The sequence below is a fragment of the Bombina bombina genome, chromosome 7 (assembly GCF_027579735.1).
Source record: "Bombina bombina isolate aBomBom1 chromosome 7, aBomBom1.pri, whole genome shotgun sequence".
Lineage (NCBI taxonomy): Eukaryota > Metazoa > Chordata > Amphibia > Anura > Bombinatoridae > Bombina > Bombina bombina.
The window spans coordinates 106,723,186-106,739,756 of NC_069505.1; the positions used below are offsets into that span (position 1 = coordinate 106,723,186).

Sequence of the window (16,571 nt, forward strand, 5' to 3'; positions counted from 1 at the left end):
ACATAGTTATTTGACACTCACACTCTTTGTACAAATATCACTGGATTTAGTGACACAATAGCAGTTGGGAAATAGTGTAGATTATTTAGAGACACAATATTTCTCCGCAACAATGTAGTTCATGTGCCGATGCAGACTGAGTTTTTCTGCAAGAATAGGCATATACAAAGTGTCCACAGCACCTTATCTAAAAATCTTTCCTTTAGAAGACGTGACGTTTCGGACCTTTCAGCCCTTAAAACTGCATGCCCTAAATGCATCATGAAAGTTTAATTTTGACTTTAGTAACCCTTTATACTTTTGTGATTTATATAGCCCATGCAAACATTTTCAAATTACTTTTATTATCAAATTTACCTTTATTTTGGTATCTTTACTCTCTGTTCTCTCTTCTTTCTCTTTACTTTCTTCACTATTCTCTTTTTCTCTCTCCTCTCTTTCTTCTCTCTCTCTCTCTCTCTTTCTCTCTCTCTCTCTCTCTCTCTCTCTCTCTCCTCTCCTCTTTTCTCTCTCTCTCCTCTTTTCTCTCTCTTCTATTTCTGCTCTCTGTTCTCTCACGTCTCTTCACTGCTCTTTTTTTTTTTTTCTCTTCTCTTTTCTCTCTTCTCTTTCCTCTCCCTCTCTCTCCTCTCCCTCTCTCTCCTCTTTCCTCTCCCTCTTATTTCTCTCTCTCTCTCTTCTTCCTGTATATCTCTCTCTTCTCTCTCTCTGTTCTCTATCTCTCTTCTCTTTCTCTCTCTCTCTTTCCTCTTCTCTCCTACCTCTCAATCTAAAGTTCATGAACTCATTGGACATTTATTATGCTACTTAAATGGGTGCTAATCATGAAACGTCACATAATAGTTTTGTTTGATTATTATATTGTTCGCTTATACCACCATATACTTAGTGAACTCTCTCTCTTCTCTCTTCTCTTTCCTCTTTCTCTCTCTCTCTCTCTCTCTCTCTCCCCCTCTCTCTCGTTCTCTCTCTCTCCCCCCTCTCTCTCTCTTTTATCTCTCTTCTCTCTCTCTCTGTTCTTTATCTCTCTTCTTTCTTTCTCTCTCTAAAGTTCATGAACTGACAACACTCACTGGATCTAAATGATCTAAAAAATGTATTTATTATGCTACTTAAATGGGTGCTAACCATGAAACGTCACATAATAGTTTTGTTTGATTAAATCCAATGAGTGCTGTGCATTCATGAAACCACTCATATTTTTATATGTACATATCAAGTTGTATATGTGTAATCGCACCACCACAGACTGTACTTACAGAATGTACTAATGACCAAAAACAATTCAGCTACTAATATCCAGGCAAGGGACCCCAGAGCTGGTATTGATATTGTTTCCTAATAAAATCGCTTATACCACCATATACTTAGCAGACTCCATGTAACTGCATCCAGTAAGTGTTTGTTATAGTTATATACATTGGACTAGAAGGTCACAGACTCGAGCGGGATCCAGAAAAAGTGCAAAGTTGGATTCTGGATCAACCAATCCCTGCCCAGAATGTTACAGCACCAACCCAGTAAACACAGCATGTGTTTATCAGACTCACAGACTCATGATTATAGCAGTCATCTCATATTGCACTCTGTATAAAATTACAGGATAAGGCATTAAAAGGCAACACTTTTTCCTGCTGGAAACGGGTGCGCTGCCTTAACGGCGTCTTATTATAAAGGCAAAACATTTTTTAGAATGGAACCATGTGCACTGCCTTAGCACCATGGATGCCCAGACCTCTCCCTCATTAACCATGCGGCTTTTGTGATTTGCAGTTTGCGGCCTTAAAATAATCCAGCCACTAAGTTTTAGGTGTGGCAGCCGGCAGGGATAAGGAGGGTACTCATGGGTTTCTTGGGTGCACCCAACTAGGGTGCCATGGCCAAATTTTATGGTGGTAGTGGCACCCTGACTTTTGTGTTTGTTGAACCCTGACTTAGGGGAAGAGTTATCAAGTTGCATTCCTAGCTTTTGAGGTTGTGCAGTGCATCCATGATCGAGCCTGCAACCGCAAATTTAAGAAGTAGAAAATGTTTTTTTTGCCTCTCTGACACTTCAGAGATGGTGATATAAATAACCCAGACACTCGATTGAAATCATCTGATGAAGTTCCTCATAACTCGGCTCCCTTTCGGACAGAGATATACAAACCTAAATAATACTAAACCAGGCAGAGGTAACATGCCTAATTATATTCAGAGCAACATGTCTTAATTTGTATCTCACAATTTATTCAGTTACTATCCTGGACTACGATGCTGAGCCATGCAAATAGTTTTGAAGTCTATTGTTGTAGGCAGTATGTTTTTTGGGCGGATTTAAGGTGTGGCTTGTCAGGCTTCAGGATGTCAAATCAGTATATTTATAGGGAAGGAAAAAGTTTTGGTACAGGCAGAGCACCCAAGCTGTACTATCCCACAAAATGCAAGATGGCTGTAAGCGCTGATGTCTACTTGTGTCTGTAGTCACTGGTTTAGATTGCTTTCGGTGTGGTCTCCTTTTTTGCCATATGTAGTTTGTCCAGCATTTTTTGTCTGTAGTCTGCTCTTCCTGGTAATATATAGTTGCTCACGTTAATGTGAGTAAGATAATTCTGCTCCCTACCATTAAATAGTATTAATATTAATATAAGGACTGGTGAGGCTAGCGAGGCTGAAGACGCTCGAGGGAGCCTAAAGAAAAACCATATTGCATGAGCGCTGCAGTCAACGCTGCGACCTTGTAATCTAGGTGTAAATGTTTTGGAGAGAGAAAAATTAGAAAGAAAACATGGACAATCTTTACACTTTCAGTTTGGGAATTTCGCCCAGAAAGAAATCTTCTAAATATGTATGAACAACATCAGGGGAAGGGAGCATTCTATCTTCTTGTGGTACTAATTGTATTTGTCTTCCTGTCTTTCACTTGTGTATCTGCCACTGGTTTGACCGTTATCCTTTGTTCTTTCTCTTTCAATAGCTCCTGGGCTTGATCCTGTCCATATGCCTTTGCCGAAACATCCAAAGTGAAGACTACAGCAAAGTGCCCAAATACTGATTGGCTGGTGCCAGAACTTCACATCAAGATGCAAATCGTCCCCACCTCACACCATCGAACCCAGTCAGGCACCATGTATATAGACAACAAAAGGATCTTGCTTAAAGGGAATATGATTTCATAGTTTTGCTTTCTCTCCATTCACTTCCAGGGACGCTTATATTTGTAGATAATATTCTGTGGGGGGAGATGTTTTGAACTGTTTGCTTAATGTGCCTTAGATATTCCCAGGAAAATTGTTGATAATATTAGTTGGAAAAAAATAGGAGAATTAAAATCGGGACACTGTGATGGGTGGAGAGAGGTCTATAGTTTGAAGGATAAAAAAAAAAGTGTTTGAAAAATAAATTTTAAAAAGCTCTATGTATAAATATATAATTTGGGGAAAAGATTGAAACTTTTATTTCTGTAAAGAATTCTTAGCATTTTTTGTAAATAATGTTTGGAAATTATTGACACTGAGCACGTCAGTCAGCATATATTACCCCTTGTTCACTTATGACCTTTGTAACAAAATATTACTGCAGCATATATTACCCCTTGTTCACTTATGACCATCATATCACAAATATTAATACATGCACATGGAATTTCGCATTTTGTCACCATGGGTAGGAGGCAATGCTGATGAGCTTCTCTAGCAAAGGAGTTAAAATAGGACTCATCTCCAGTGTACACTGCTCCAGTATTCTGTTGCTTCTATTTTTAGTTTATGCTTTGTTATATTTATAATGATTGCTAACCTCTCTAAGTAGCCATATTTAAGATTACCCAGAAGAACTCTGGCTAGTTCCAAATACTCTCCTGAGAAAATTCTTTAATAAAGGACCAGAGACATCAATAAAATATTATGCAAAAGGTCATCTTGACCCTACAAGGGTATCGGGAGAATATTAAACTTGAATAATATAACCCCTCTCAATTATTTTTTTTTACATATATAATTATGTTTTTAGTTCAAACACGTATATCTAATCCCCCATTCAATTTTATTTGCCAAGACTGCTGTGTGTAACACATTTACAGTTACAGGAGTTGCATCCTTAGAGGATAGCACATTACGTTTATCGTTGTCCACTCTTTGCCTGCTTAGTACCAGAATAGGAGATGTCACTATGGTTTCCATAGTTTGGCTCCGTGGATGATAATGTAAGGAGAATAAAACTTTTTTTTGTTTTAAAGTGAGAATTTAAACTGTTCCGACACTACTTTTATTTCTGCAATATAGAAAGTGAATATATTGATATTAAATATTTTATATTCTGTCTGCCCTTCATCATTCCAGGGTTTAATGTAGGGATTAACATTTTGAAAGCATGGCAGCCAAGACTCCAAAAATTTTAATTTTGGCTCCTAACATTTTTTGATTTTTTTTAGGTATATCATCTTGAGTGTTTATTAATTTCATAATATGATATCATCGTGTTGTTGGAAAGGGGCTCAATCCATTAAGTGACCAATTACATGCAGTGTATAATGGTCAGAAATATACACTGCTGGACCCTCCAGTATGATGTGTACCTGGATTCCAACATTCCAGTAGTAAATACAATGAATTGTCTTAATCTCTGATGTTTTTCAACCAAATCAGATCACGTCATTAAAAGGTTTGTGAAATTTACAGTGTCTGTTCAATTCCTGAGTCACCAACCTAAGAAGTTAATTGTGTGAAATTAAGTATTGGGGGATTTGTTTATATTTTGGTGCGGTTTCTGATGGATATATACAGTATATAGGAGTAAATGCATCCTCTTGTGCGGCTTCCAGTTAATATTCTATACAAACAAGGTTTTGGCAGATTTAAAGGGACATTACATATTAAATACATTTTATAAGCATATTATTATTGAGGTAATTTCCCCACCTTCCTTTAGTCATTGGTGCCGCCATGTTGAAATCTAGCTTTCATTGCATTCCAGTGCTGAAGTGTTTGCACATGTGCAGCAACTCTCCTTCAGATACCTGCAGTGTAACCTAGGTTCCAAAATGGCAGCAATTATTATTAGAGGGTAGTGCATGAAACTATTTAGGGCTAGATTACAAGTGGAGCGCTATATATATCTTTCATGAAATGTGCGCTGGTATTACAAGTTAGCCGCAATGCGAACACGACCTCGTGTTCGCATAGCTAGGAAGCATTTTGCTCAGAAGAGCGTGCTTCCATTGGGCTTCTATGGGAGGCTCGTTCTTATGCTGTCAGAGACGGCATCAGAACTTCAGCGCCAGCGAAGGGGGTAAGTCTTGGAGCGATGGCAGCAATCAAATATATATGTATATGCTGATATACATATATATTTATGTATTAATATGTGTTTATACACATATTAACACATAAATATATATGTATATTAGCATATACACATTTATTTACTGGGAACACACAGTTCCCATTGACCGCTATGTAAAGGCACTTTTCAGTACCGTTTTTTTCCAACACCCCACTCCCACTAAATTTAACCCCCAAATACTGCCTAGTGCAGTTAGTTTATTAAAAAGTAAAGATGCTGTTATCTTTATTTTTTTAAAACTACACTAGACTAGTATTTTGGGGGCATTTGGGGCAGATATAAAATTTACCAGAGACCCAGAAGCAGAACTTTTCTTCACTTTCTGCGATTAGATTTTTTTAGTGAACCATTTTCTGCAGGTCATTTTTAAATAAAATACAAATGTATTAGATAAGTACACAAAGGCACCAGTTCAACTGCAATGTGTTAGTTAACTGAAGAATAAAGCAATTTTTAATGCTTTATAATATAATTGCATTGCAAATTAGCTGCATACAAAAAAATAAATTTTAAAATGTCTCTTGAATAAATCTGTTTCCTTTTCTCTTGGTCTAACATAGAAATGTAGTAGTAGTAAAATAGATGCAATGCTCATACGAACGTCTTACATTCAGAATAAACAGCTTTGCAGACTAGGAAAGGCTAGGAGACGGGTTTGAAAAAATCTCTGAGAGCCAGTCAACAAGCAATGTGCTGCTGCTTTGCAACGCTAATGCATATTTGACTGCTCACTTCAAACAGCACTTTGCTCTAGATGCACTGTGTTAAGGAAAACTTACACACTGCAACCAGAGCACAGCTCTGTTTGAAGAGAACTGTCTAATGTGGAGCAGCACTACAAAGTTCAAGTGCTAACAGTTCGTGCATGTGTCCTGTTCTTTCTGCAGATATGCTGCATTTCTTCTGTTAAGTGTGATCAGTCCACGGGTCATCATTACTTCTGGGATATTACTCCTCCCCAACAAGAAGTGCAAGAGGATTCACCCAGCAGAGCTGCATATAGCTCCTCCCCTCTACGTCACTCCCAGTCATTCTCTTGCACCCAACGACTAGATAGGATGTGTGAGAGGACTATGGTGATTATACTTAGTTTTATATCTTCAATCAAAAGTTTGTTATTTTAAAATAGCACCGGAGTGTGTTATTACCTCTCTGGCAGAGTTTGAAGAAGAATCTACCAGAGTTTTTGCTATGATTTTAGCCGGAGTAGTTAAGATCATATTGCTGTTTCTCGGCCATCTGAGGAGAGGTAAACTTCAGATCAGGGGACAGCGGGCAGATGAATCTGCATAGAGGTATGTAGCAGCTTTTATTTTCTGACAATGGAATTGATGAGAAAATCCTGCCATACCGATATAATGTCATGTATGTATACTTTACACTTCAGTATTCTGGGGAATGGTACTTCACTAGAATTACACTGTAAGAAGTACATAAAGCTGTTCAATAACTAGAAATTATGTTTAACGTTTTTGCTGGAATGTAAAATCGTTTTCATTTGCTGAGGTACTGAGTGAATAAATGTTTGGGCACTATTTTTCCACTTGGCAGTTGCTTAATCTTTTTTCTGACAGTTTCTGTTCTCTCTCACTGCTGTGTGTGAGGGGGAGGGGCCGTTTTTTGGCGCCTTTGCTACGCATCAGATATTTCAGTCAGCAGCTCATTGTATTTCATGCATGATCCGGTTCATCTCTACAGAGCTCAGGGGTCTTCAAAACTTATTTTGAGGGAGGTAATTTCTCTCAGCAGAGCTGTGAGAATTATAGTTGACTGAGATAAAAAACGTTTTTTCTGTAATCTGTTTCCTGCTTTCAGAATTTGTTATCTTTGCTAATGGGATTAAACCTTTGCTAAAGTTGTGTTGTTTACAGGGATTGAGGCTTTAACTGTTTCAATTTATTAATTTTCAACTGTCATAGATCTTCTGTGCTTCTTAAAGGCACAGTACGTTTTTAATATTATTCTAATTGAATTGTATTCCAAGTTGCAAGTTTATTTGCTAGTGTGTTAAACATGTCTGATTCAGAGGATGATACCTGTGTCATTTGTTGCAATGCCAAAGTGGAGCCCAATAGAAATTTATGTACTAACTGTATTGATGCTACTTTAAATAAAAGTCAATCTGTACAAATTGAACAAATTTCACCAAACAACGAGGGGAGAGTTATGCCGACTAACTCGCCTCACGTGTCAGTACCTGCATCTCCCGATCGGGAGGTGCGTGATATTGTAGCGCCGAGTACATCTGGGCGGCCATTACAAATCACATTACAGGATATGGCTACTGTTATGACTGAAGTTTTGGCTAAATTACCAGAACTAAGAGGTAAGCGTGATCACTCTGGGGTGAGAACAGAGTGCGCTGATAATATTAGGGCCATGTCAGACACTGCGTCACAGGTGGCAGAACATGAGGACGGAGAACTTCATTCTGTGGGTGACGGTTCTGATCCAAACAAACTGGATTCAGATATTTCAAATTTTAAATTTAAACTGGAAAACCTCCGTGTATTACTAGGGGAGGTGTTAGCGGCTCTGAATGATTGTAACACAGTTGCAATACCAGAGAAAATGTGTAGGTTGGATAAATATTTTGCGGTACCGGCGAGTACTGAGGTTTTCCTATACCTAAGAGACTTACTGAAATTGTTACTAAGGAGTGGGATAGACCCGGTGTGCCGTTCTCACCCCCTCCGATATTTAGAAAAATGTTTCCAATAGACGCCACCACACGGGACTTATGGCAAACGGTCCCTAAGGTGGAGGGAGCAGTTTCTACTTTAGCTAAGCGTACCACTATCCCGGTGGAGGATAGCTGTGCTTTTTCAGATCCAATGGATAAAAAATTAGAGGGTTACCTTAAGAAAATGTTTGTTCAACAAGGTTTTATATTGCAACCCCTTGCATGCATTGCGCCGATCACGGCTGCAGCGGCATTCTGGATTGAGTCTCTGGAAGAGAACATTAGTTCAGCTACTCTGGACGACATTACGGACAGGCTTAGAGTCCTTAAACTAGCTAATTCATTCATTTCGGAGGCCGTAGTACATCTTACTAAACTTACGGCGAAGAATTCAGGATTCGCCATTCAGGCACGCAGGGCGCTGTGGCTAAAATCCTGGTCAGCTGATGTTACTTCTAAGTCTAAATTGCTTAATATACCTTTCAAAGGGCAGACCTTATTCGGGCCCGGGTTGAAAGAGATTATCGCTGACATTACAGGAGGTAAAGGCCATGCCCTGCCTCAGGACAAAGCCAAATCTAAGACTAGACAGTCTAATTTTCGTTCCTTTCGTAATTTCAAAGCAGGAGCAGCATCAACTTCCTCTGCTCCAAAACAGGAAGGAGCTGTTGCTCGCTACAGACAAGGCTGGAAACCTAACCAGTCCTGGAACAAGGGCAAGCAGACCAGGAAACCTGCTGCTGCCCCTAAAACAGCATGAATTGAGGGCCCCCGATCCGGGATCGGATCTAGTGGGGGGCAGACTTTCTCTCTTCGCCCAGGCTTGGGCAAGAGATGTCCAGGATCCCTGGGCGCTAGAGATAATATCTCAGGATACCTTCTGGACTTCAAATACTCTCCTCCAAGAGAGAGATTTCATCTGTCAAGGTTGTCAACAATCCAGACAAAGAAAGAGGCGTTTCTACGCTGCGTACAAGAGCTTTTGTTAATGGGAGTAATCCATCCAGTTCCACGATCGGAACAGGGACAGGGGTTTTACTCAAATCTGTTTGTGGTTCCCAAAAAAGAGGGAACTTTCAGACCAATCCTGGACTTAAAGATCCTAAACAAATTCCTAAGAGTTCCATCGTTCAAGATGGAGACTATTCGGACAATTTTACCTATGATCCAAGAGGGTCAGTACATGACCACTGTAGATTTAAAAGATGCTTACCTTCACATACCGATTCACAAAGATCATTACCCGGTACCTAAGGTTTGCCTTCCTAGACAGGCATTACCAGTTTGTGGCTCTTCCATTCGGATTGGCTACAGCTCCAAGAATCTTCACAAAGGTTCTGGGTGCTCTTCTGGCGGTACTAAGACCGCGGGGAATCTCGGTAGCTCCATACCTAGACGACATTCTGATACAAGCTTCAAGCTTTCAAACTGCCAAGTCTCATACAGAGTTAGTACTGGCATTTCTAAGGTCACATGGATGGAAGGTGAACGAAAAGAAAAGTTCACTCGTTCCACTCACAAGAGTTCCCTTCCTGGGGACTCTTATAGATTCTGTAGAAATGAAGATTTACCTGACAGAGGACAGGCTAACAAGACTTCAAAGTGCTTGCCGCACCCTTCATTCCATTCAACACCCGTCAGTGGCTCAATGCATGGAGGTAATCGGCTTAATGGTAGCGGCAATGGACATAGTACCCTTTGCACGCTTACACCTCAGACCACTGCAACTGTGCATGCTAAGTCAGTGGAATGGGGATTACTCAGACTTATCCCCTTCTCTGAATCTGGATCAAGAGACCAGAAATTCTCTTCTATGGTGGCTTTCTCGGCCACATCTGTCCAGGGGGATGCCATTCAGCAGACCAGACTGGACAATTGTAACAACAGACGCCAGCCTTCTAGGTTGGGGTGCCGTCTGGAATTCTCTGAAGGCTCAGGGACAATGGAGTCAGGAGGAGAGTCTCCTGCCAATAAACATTCTGGAATTGAGAGCAGTTCTCAATGCCCTCCTGGCTTGGCCCCAGTTGACAACTCGGGGGTTCATCAGGTTTCAGTCGGACAACATCACGACTGTAGCTTACATCAACCATCAGGGAGGGACAAGAAGCTCCCTAGCTATGATGGAAGTATCAAAGATAATTCGCTGGGCAGAGTCTCACTCTTGCCACCTGTCAGCAATCCACATCCCGGGAGTGGAGAACTGGGAGGCGGATTTCTTAAGTCGTCAGACTTTTCATCTGGGGGAGTGGGAACTTCATCCGGAGGTCTTTGCCCAAATACTTCGACGTTGGGGCAAACCAGAGATAGATCTCATGGCGTCTCGACAGAACGCCAAGCTTCCTCGTTACGGGTCCAGATCCAGGGATCCAGGAGCAGTCCTGATAGATGCTCTGACAGCACCTTGGGACTTCAGGATGGCTTACGTGTTTCCACCCTTCCCGTTGCTTCCTCGATTGATTGCCAGAATCAAACAAGAGAGAGCATCAGTGATTCTAATAGCACCTGCGTGGCCACGCAGGACTTGGTATGCAGACCTGGTGGACATGTCATCCTGTCCACCTTGGTCTCTACCTCTGAAACAGGACCTTCTGATACAGGGTCCCTTCAAACATCAAAATCTAACTTCTCTGAAGCTGACTGCTTGGAAATTGAACGCTTGATTTTATCAAGACGTGGGTTTTCTGAGTCAGTTATTGATACCTTAATACAGGCTAGGAAACCTGTTACCAGAAAGATTTACCATAAGATATGGCGTAAATACCTATATTGGTGTGAATCCAAAGGTTACTCTTGGAGTAAGGTTAGGATCCTAGGATATTGTCTTTTCTACAAGAAGGTTTAGAAAAGGGTTTATCTGCTAGTTCATTAAAGGGACAGATCTCAGCTCTGTCCATTCTGTTACACAAACGTCTGTCAGAAGTTCCTGACGTCCAGGCTTTTTGTCAGGCTTTGGCCAGGATTAAGCCTGTGTTTAAAACTGTTGCTCCACCATGGAGTTTAAACCTTGTTCTTAATGTTTTACAGGGCGTTCCGTTTGAACCCCTTCATTCCATTGATATAAAGTTGTTATCTTGGAAAGTTCTATTTTTAATGGCTATTTCCTCGGCTCGAAGAGTCTCTGAATTATCAGCCTTACATTGTGATTCTCCTTATTTGATTTTTCATTCGGATAAGGTAGTTCTGCGTACTAAAACCTGGGTTCTTACCTAAGGTAGTTACTAACAGGAATATCAATCAAGAGATTGTTGTTCCTTCTTTATGCCCAAATCCTTCTTCGAAGAAGGAACGTTCTACTGCACAACCTGGATGTAGTCCGTGCTCTAAAATTTTACTTACAGGCAACTAAGGAATTTCGACAAACGTCTTCTCTGTTTGTCGTTTACTCTGGGCAGAGGAGAGGTCAAAAAGCTTCTGCTACCTCTCTTTCTTTTTGGCTTCGTAGCATAATTCATTTAGCTTATGAGACTGCTGGACAGCAGCCTCCTGAAAGAATTACAGCTCATTCTACTAGAGCTGTGGCTTCCACTTGGGCCTTCAAGAATGAGGCCTCTGTTGAACAGATTTGCAAGGCTGCAACTTGGTCTTCGCTTCATACTTTTTCCAAATTTTACAAATTTGACACTTTTGCTTCATCGGAGGCTATTTTTGGGAGAAAGGTTCTTCAGGCAGTGGTTCCTTCTGTATAAAGAGCCTGCCTATCCCTCCCGTCATCCGTGTACTTTTGCTTTGGTATTGGTATCCCAGAAGTAATGATGACCCGTGGACTGATCACACTTAACAGAAGAAAACATAATTTATGCTTACCTGATAAATTCCTTTCTTCTGTGGTGTGATCAGTCCACGGCCCGCCCTGTTTTTAAGGCAGGTAAATATTTTTTAATTTATACTCCAGTCACCACTTCACCCTTGGCTTTTCCTTTCTCGTTGGTCCTTGGTCGAATGACTGGGAGTGACGTAGAGGGGAGGAGCTATATGCAGCTCTGCTGGGTGAATCCTCTTGCACTTCCTGTTGGGGAGGAGTAATATCCCAGAAGTAATGATGACCCGTGGACTGATCACACCACAGAAGAAAGGAATTTATCAGGTAAGCATAAATTATGTTTTTCTGCGATGACATCTCAGATCACTGTATGTTCTGCCTTGGGGACCAGAGATCTGATCCACTTGTAGTCTAGCCGTAGTAAACATATTGAGATTGTATTAAAAATGTTTAAATGTGTATATAAAAAAACTGTGCAATATACTTTCAATCATTTTTTTCCCCCTTTCCTGTAATTTAACTCTGAAAATTGTCGGCTTTCCAATTCCCCTCAGTCTGTATATAACGTTGTGGCCACTTTATTTAATTTTATATTTGTCTCTAACTGTCCCAAACAGAAGATATTTGATAAGGGAAAGCATTGTACCACCCATTACATTAGAAACTGACAATTATTTATTCAATATGTAAACAATACCTATACATAATTTAAAAAACACCATTATATATAGTATTTCTTAAAGGGACACTGAACCCAAATTTTTTCTTTTGTAATTCAGATAGAGCATGCAATTTTAAGCAACTTTCTAATTTACTCCTATTATCAATTTTTCTTCGTTCTCTTGCTATCTTTATTTGAAAAAGAAGGCATCTAAGTTTTTTGTTTGGTTCAGTACTCTGGACAGCACTTTTTTATTCGTGGATGAATTTATCCACCAATCAGCAATAACAACCCAGGTTTTTCACCAAAAATGGGCCGGCATCTAAAATTACATTCTTGCATTTCAAATAAAGATACCAAGAGAATGAAGAAAATGTTATAATAGGAGTAAATTAGAAAGTTACTTAAAATGTCATGCTCTATCTGAATCACGAAAGAAAAAATTTGGGTTCAGTGTCCCTTTAAGTGTTTATTGTCCCTTTAAAGGGACAGTCAACACCAGAATTTTTGTTGTGTTAAAAGATAGATAATCCCTTAATTACCCATTCCCCAGTTTTGCATAACCAACACAGTTATAATAATACACCTCTTACTAGGGGTGCGCATCTTCACTGGTCTCACGATTCGATTCAATTACGATTATCATGGTAACGATTCGATTCTGCGATGCATCACGATTCCTCCCATGATTTTCATGAACTTATTCTATTCCATATTTTATATATATATATATATATACATACATATACATACAAACAATATATATATATATATACACACATACACACTATATATATATATAATCTTTCAAACAACTGTGAAAGATGGGACATCACTCATAAACATAATACAATATGCACAGATAGAAATTTATCTGTAGATGTATTTAAAAAGGAAAGTGTAAATGCACAATGAAAAATAATGAGAGGTAATGGTCAACTTGGAGGCTGGAAAATACTTGATTCACCACAAAGAAAGTTGCAACTGAAACTTTCAAGGCCTTGTTAACTAGGTGTTCTGTCATGACTCCCTACATATAATACACTGTACCTTTGTCAGTTTTTTAATTATTTTTCCCCGTTTTCTATCATTTATAGATTTTTCCTAACATACATTATCTTTATTTATTTAACAAAATTAAATATTCATCCCAATCTGCAACCAGTGTAGTTTGTGTTACATCACTTAATAAATTGCTAATAACCCTTTAGATGCTCCAGTGAACACTCCACATGCAGAGAAAGGGTTAACTCTGTTAGAAAACTAACAGAGGTGTTGGCAGATTCTTATGGTAGAAAGGACTAGTTCATAATGTCTGGCCCATGTCATCCGTTTCTCCCCTTAACCCATAAAGTGGCAGTTCCTTCTCAAATAAGTGTGAATATTGTATATACTCAGCCGAAACCAGGAAGGAAATAGTGAATCCTCCAACTCAGGAAGGCTTTGCACTGTCTACTGGAGGCCGGCCTCGAACTGCGTGATGGGAGATGTAGTCTGCCCGATCTTATCATCCTTAACACTGTCCCAGAGGAAGCTGGGATACATGTGCGCATACATTCTGAGATTTCATAGCCCTCCCCTTAGCTGGGCTCCACACTGCACAGCTCCGCTCCCTGTCCTGGTTCCGTCAGCGAGAGGCGGGGTCACGTGACGTTGCTCGATGATGTCACTGACCCCTGAATCGATTCAGGTCTTGCACTGCATCGATGCAGCATCGTTAACGGCTGCATCGCGATGCATCACTGAATCGATTATTTTCTGCAGCCCTACCTTTTTATGTGATTAACTTGTAACTTGCCTCAGAAGACTGCCTCCTTTTTTCAGTTATTTTGACAGACTTGCATTTTAGCCAATCTGTGCTCACTCCTCGGTAAATTCACGTGCATGAGCTCAATGTTATCTATATGAAACACATGAACTAACACCCTCTAGTGGTGAAAAACTGTCTAATGCAGAGGCGGCCTTCAAGGTCTAAGAAATTGGCATATGAACCTCCTAGGTTTAGCTTTCAACTAAGAATACCAAGAGAACAAAGCAAAATTGGTGATAAAAGTAAATTGGAAAGTTGTTTAAAATTACATACTCTATCTGAATCATGAACGTCTTTTTTGGACTTGACTGTCCCTTTTAATATAGTACAATGATGGATGAATTAAAAATTTGTATTACATGACCATCCAGTGTGAAAGAAGATACCTCTAAGCAGCTGCCTTTTATTTCATAACAAATCTAGCCCTGTTAATGGGACACATGGAAAAGATTGAAAGGTGTTAGATCTGTTCGAGAGAGAGATGTGGGAGGGGATTGAAGCAGGTTTCAGTGGAGGTAATCTGCTAGGAAGTAAGAGGGTAGCTGAGGAGCAGTGTGTGATGATTGTTGAAGATGATTTTTTTTTTATATATATCTTCTTATTAAATTTTTAACAAAATAAAATGAAAAACACAAATAGAACAATATTCATATATATAAAGTAAATCTTGACAGCAGCACAAAAAACAAGAAAAATCAAGATACAACTACCTTGCAAATTACCGTTAACAAAGAAAATAAACATGCTTTATCAGCCTGCATTAAGTCATGCTCAAATAAAATATCTTGAAAATATACTGTTCACTTTTCTCTACTATTACTGGGAAATAACATAAAACTGATAAGAGGGAAGAAAAAAAAAAAAAGCCCAAAATTCCTCTCCTCCACCCCCCCCCACACGCTCTCCTCCATGCCGCTCAATCCAGCTATGTGGAAAGACATTTAATAAGGTCAATTCCGCAAAGCTTGCTGATGATAAGAAGGGGTAGAGAATACATTTTTGCAGCGTAATTGGGAATGATAATATAACAGGAGACCATCTCCAGAGAAACATCTTGATTTTTTCCTCAGCAGCATCATATAGATGATATGATTCAAACACAATTTGGTCTTGCAGTATTTTAAAAACCATAGCTAAACCTGGCTTATGCCTAGCTTTCCAGTTTTAAAGTATACAGTATCTAACTGCTAATATAATTGTATTTAAGCTATTCATGGTATTACTATTAAAGACATCTGTTGACCGAAAAAGAAAAATGATATCTTCCGCAGAAAGACCTATTGTAACTTTGTATAATTTATTAAACCAGTAAATAGTTTTCAGCCAGAGTTGTCTAACCTTAGGGCATCTCCAGAACATATGGAGTATATCTGCACTACCATGTGCACATTGCGGACATAGATTGACCGAGGAAGGATACAACTTAGATAATTTCCAAGGTGAAAAATAGAAATTATTAATCAATTTCATATGCGATTCATTCCAAGACACTGGTACTTTACATTTACTCATTGAATCAAAACTGTGATTGATTATTTCATATTCTACTGAGGGAATTATTGAAACCCAAGATTTACATAGATTATCCCTAATGAGCTGACTCTGTTTATTGAGCATAATGTCATACATCAGAGAGATCTTCGAATCTCCTATAATACATTTTTGTATACAAAGCTTAATATCCGCCCAGGCCGTTATGGAATGGACACGCCACTTCTGCGCTGAAATAAAGTGACGAATTTGGAAGTAAGCAAATAAACTTGACCTGGGTATTCCAAATTTACTAAAAATATCTTCTGCTGGTACTATTTGATAGTCTCTATCAAGTAGTTGTTTTACATATTGTAATCCTTTTCCAGCCCAATCTTTAAATATTTTATGATATAACCCAGGAAGGAAATTTGGGTTGCCCAAAATGGGTAGAAATTCGGAAAAGGAGTAATCCAAATCTAAAATAGTACAAAGTTTTTGCCAAGCATGTACAACATTTTTAATAGAGATAAGACAGCTAACATTCTGCGGTAGTTTCTGTATTTGCGAGTGTAGGATGGCTTTTAAAGAAAACGGGGCAATCAAAAAGGTTTCCATCTCTTCAGAGGATACTATGTTAGATCCAGTGAGCCAATCTATCGCTATTTTAACCATAGCAGCCAAATGATAGAGTTTAAGATTAGGCAAGGCTAGTCCTGCTACTCCTGTATTTTGCATTAATCTCCTAAGGGCAATTCGAGGCTTTTTATTATTCCAAATGAATTTGGAAAATGACGTATTAATTAATTTCAAATCCTTATTTAAAATAAATAAAGGAAGATTCTGCAATGGGTAGAGCAAACGC

The 16,571-nt window shown here is 39.2% G+C and overlaps 1 protein-coding gene across 1 annotated transcript in view; it reads left to right on the forward strand.

The window, feature by feature from the left end:
- The window catches only part of CD82 (CD82 molecule), a 231,369-nt gene extending 226,714 nt beyond the window's left edge, over positions 1 to 4,655 (forward strand). Inside the window, exon 9 of the mRNA XM_053720235.1 lies at positions 2,957 to 4,655. Within this exon, the coding sequence (XP_053576210.1) occupies positions 2,957 to 3,034 (78 nt within the window). The 3' untranslated portion in view covers positions 3,035 to 4,655. The remainder of the gene's footprint in view (positions 1 to 2,956) is intronic.
- The last annotated feature ends 11,916 nt before the right edge of the window (positions 4,656 to 16,571 follow it).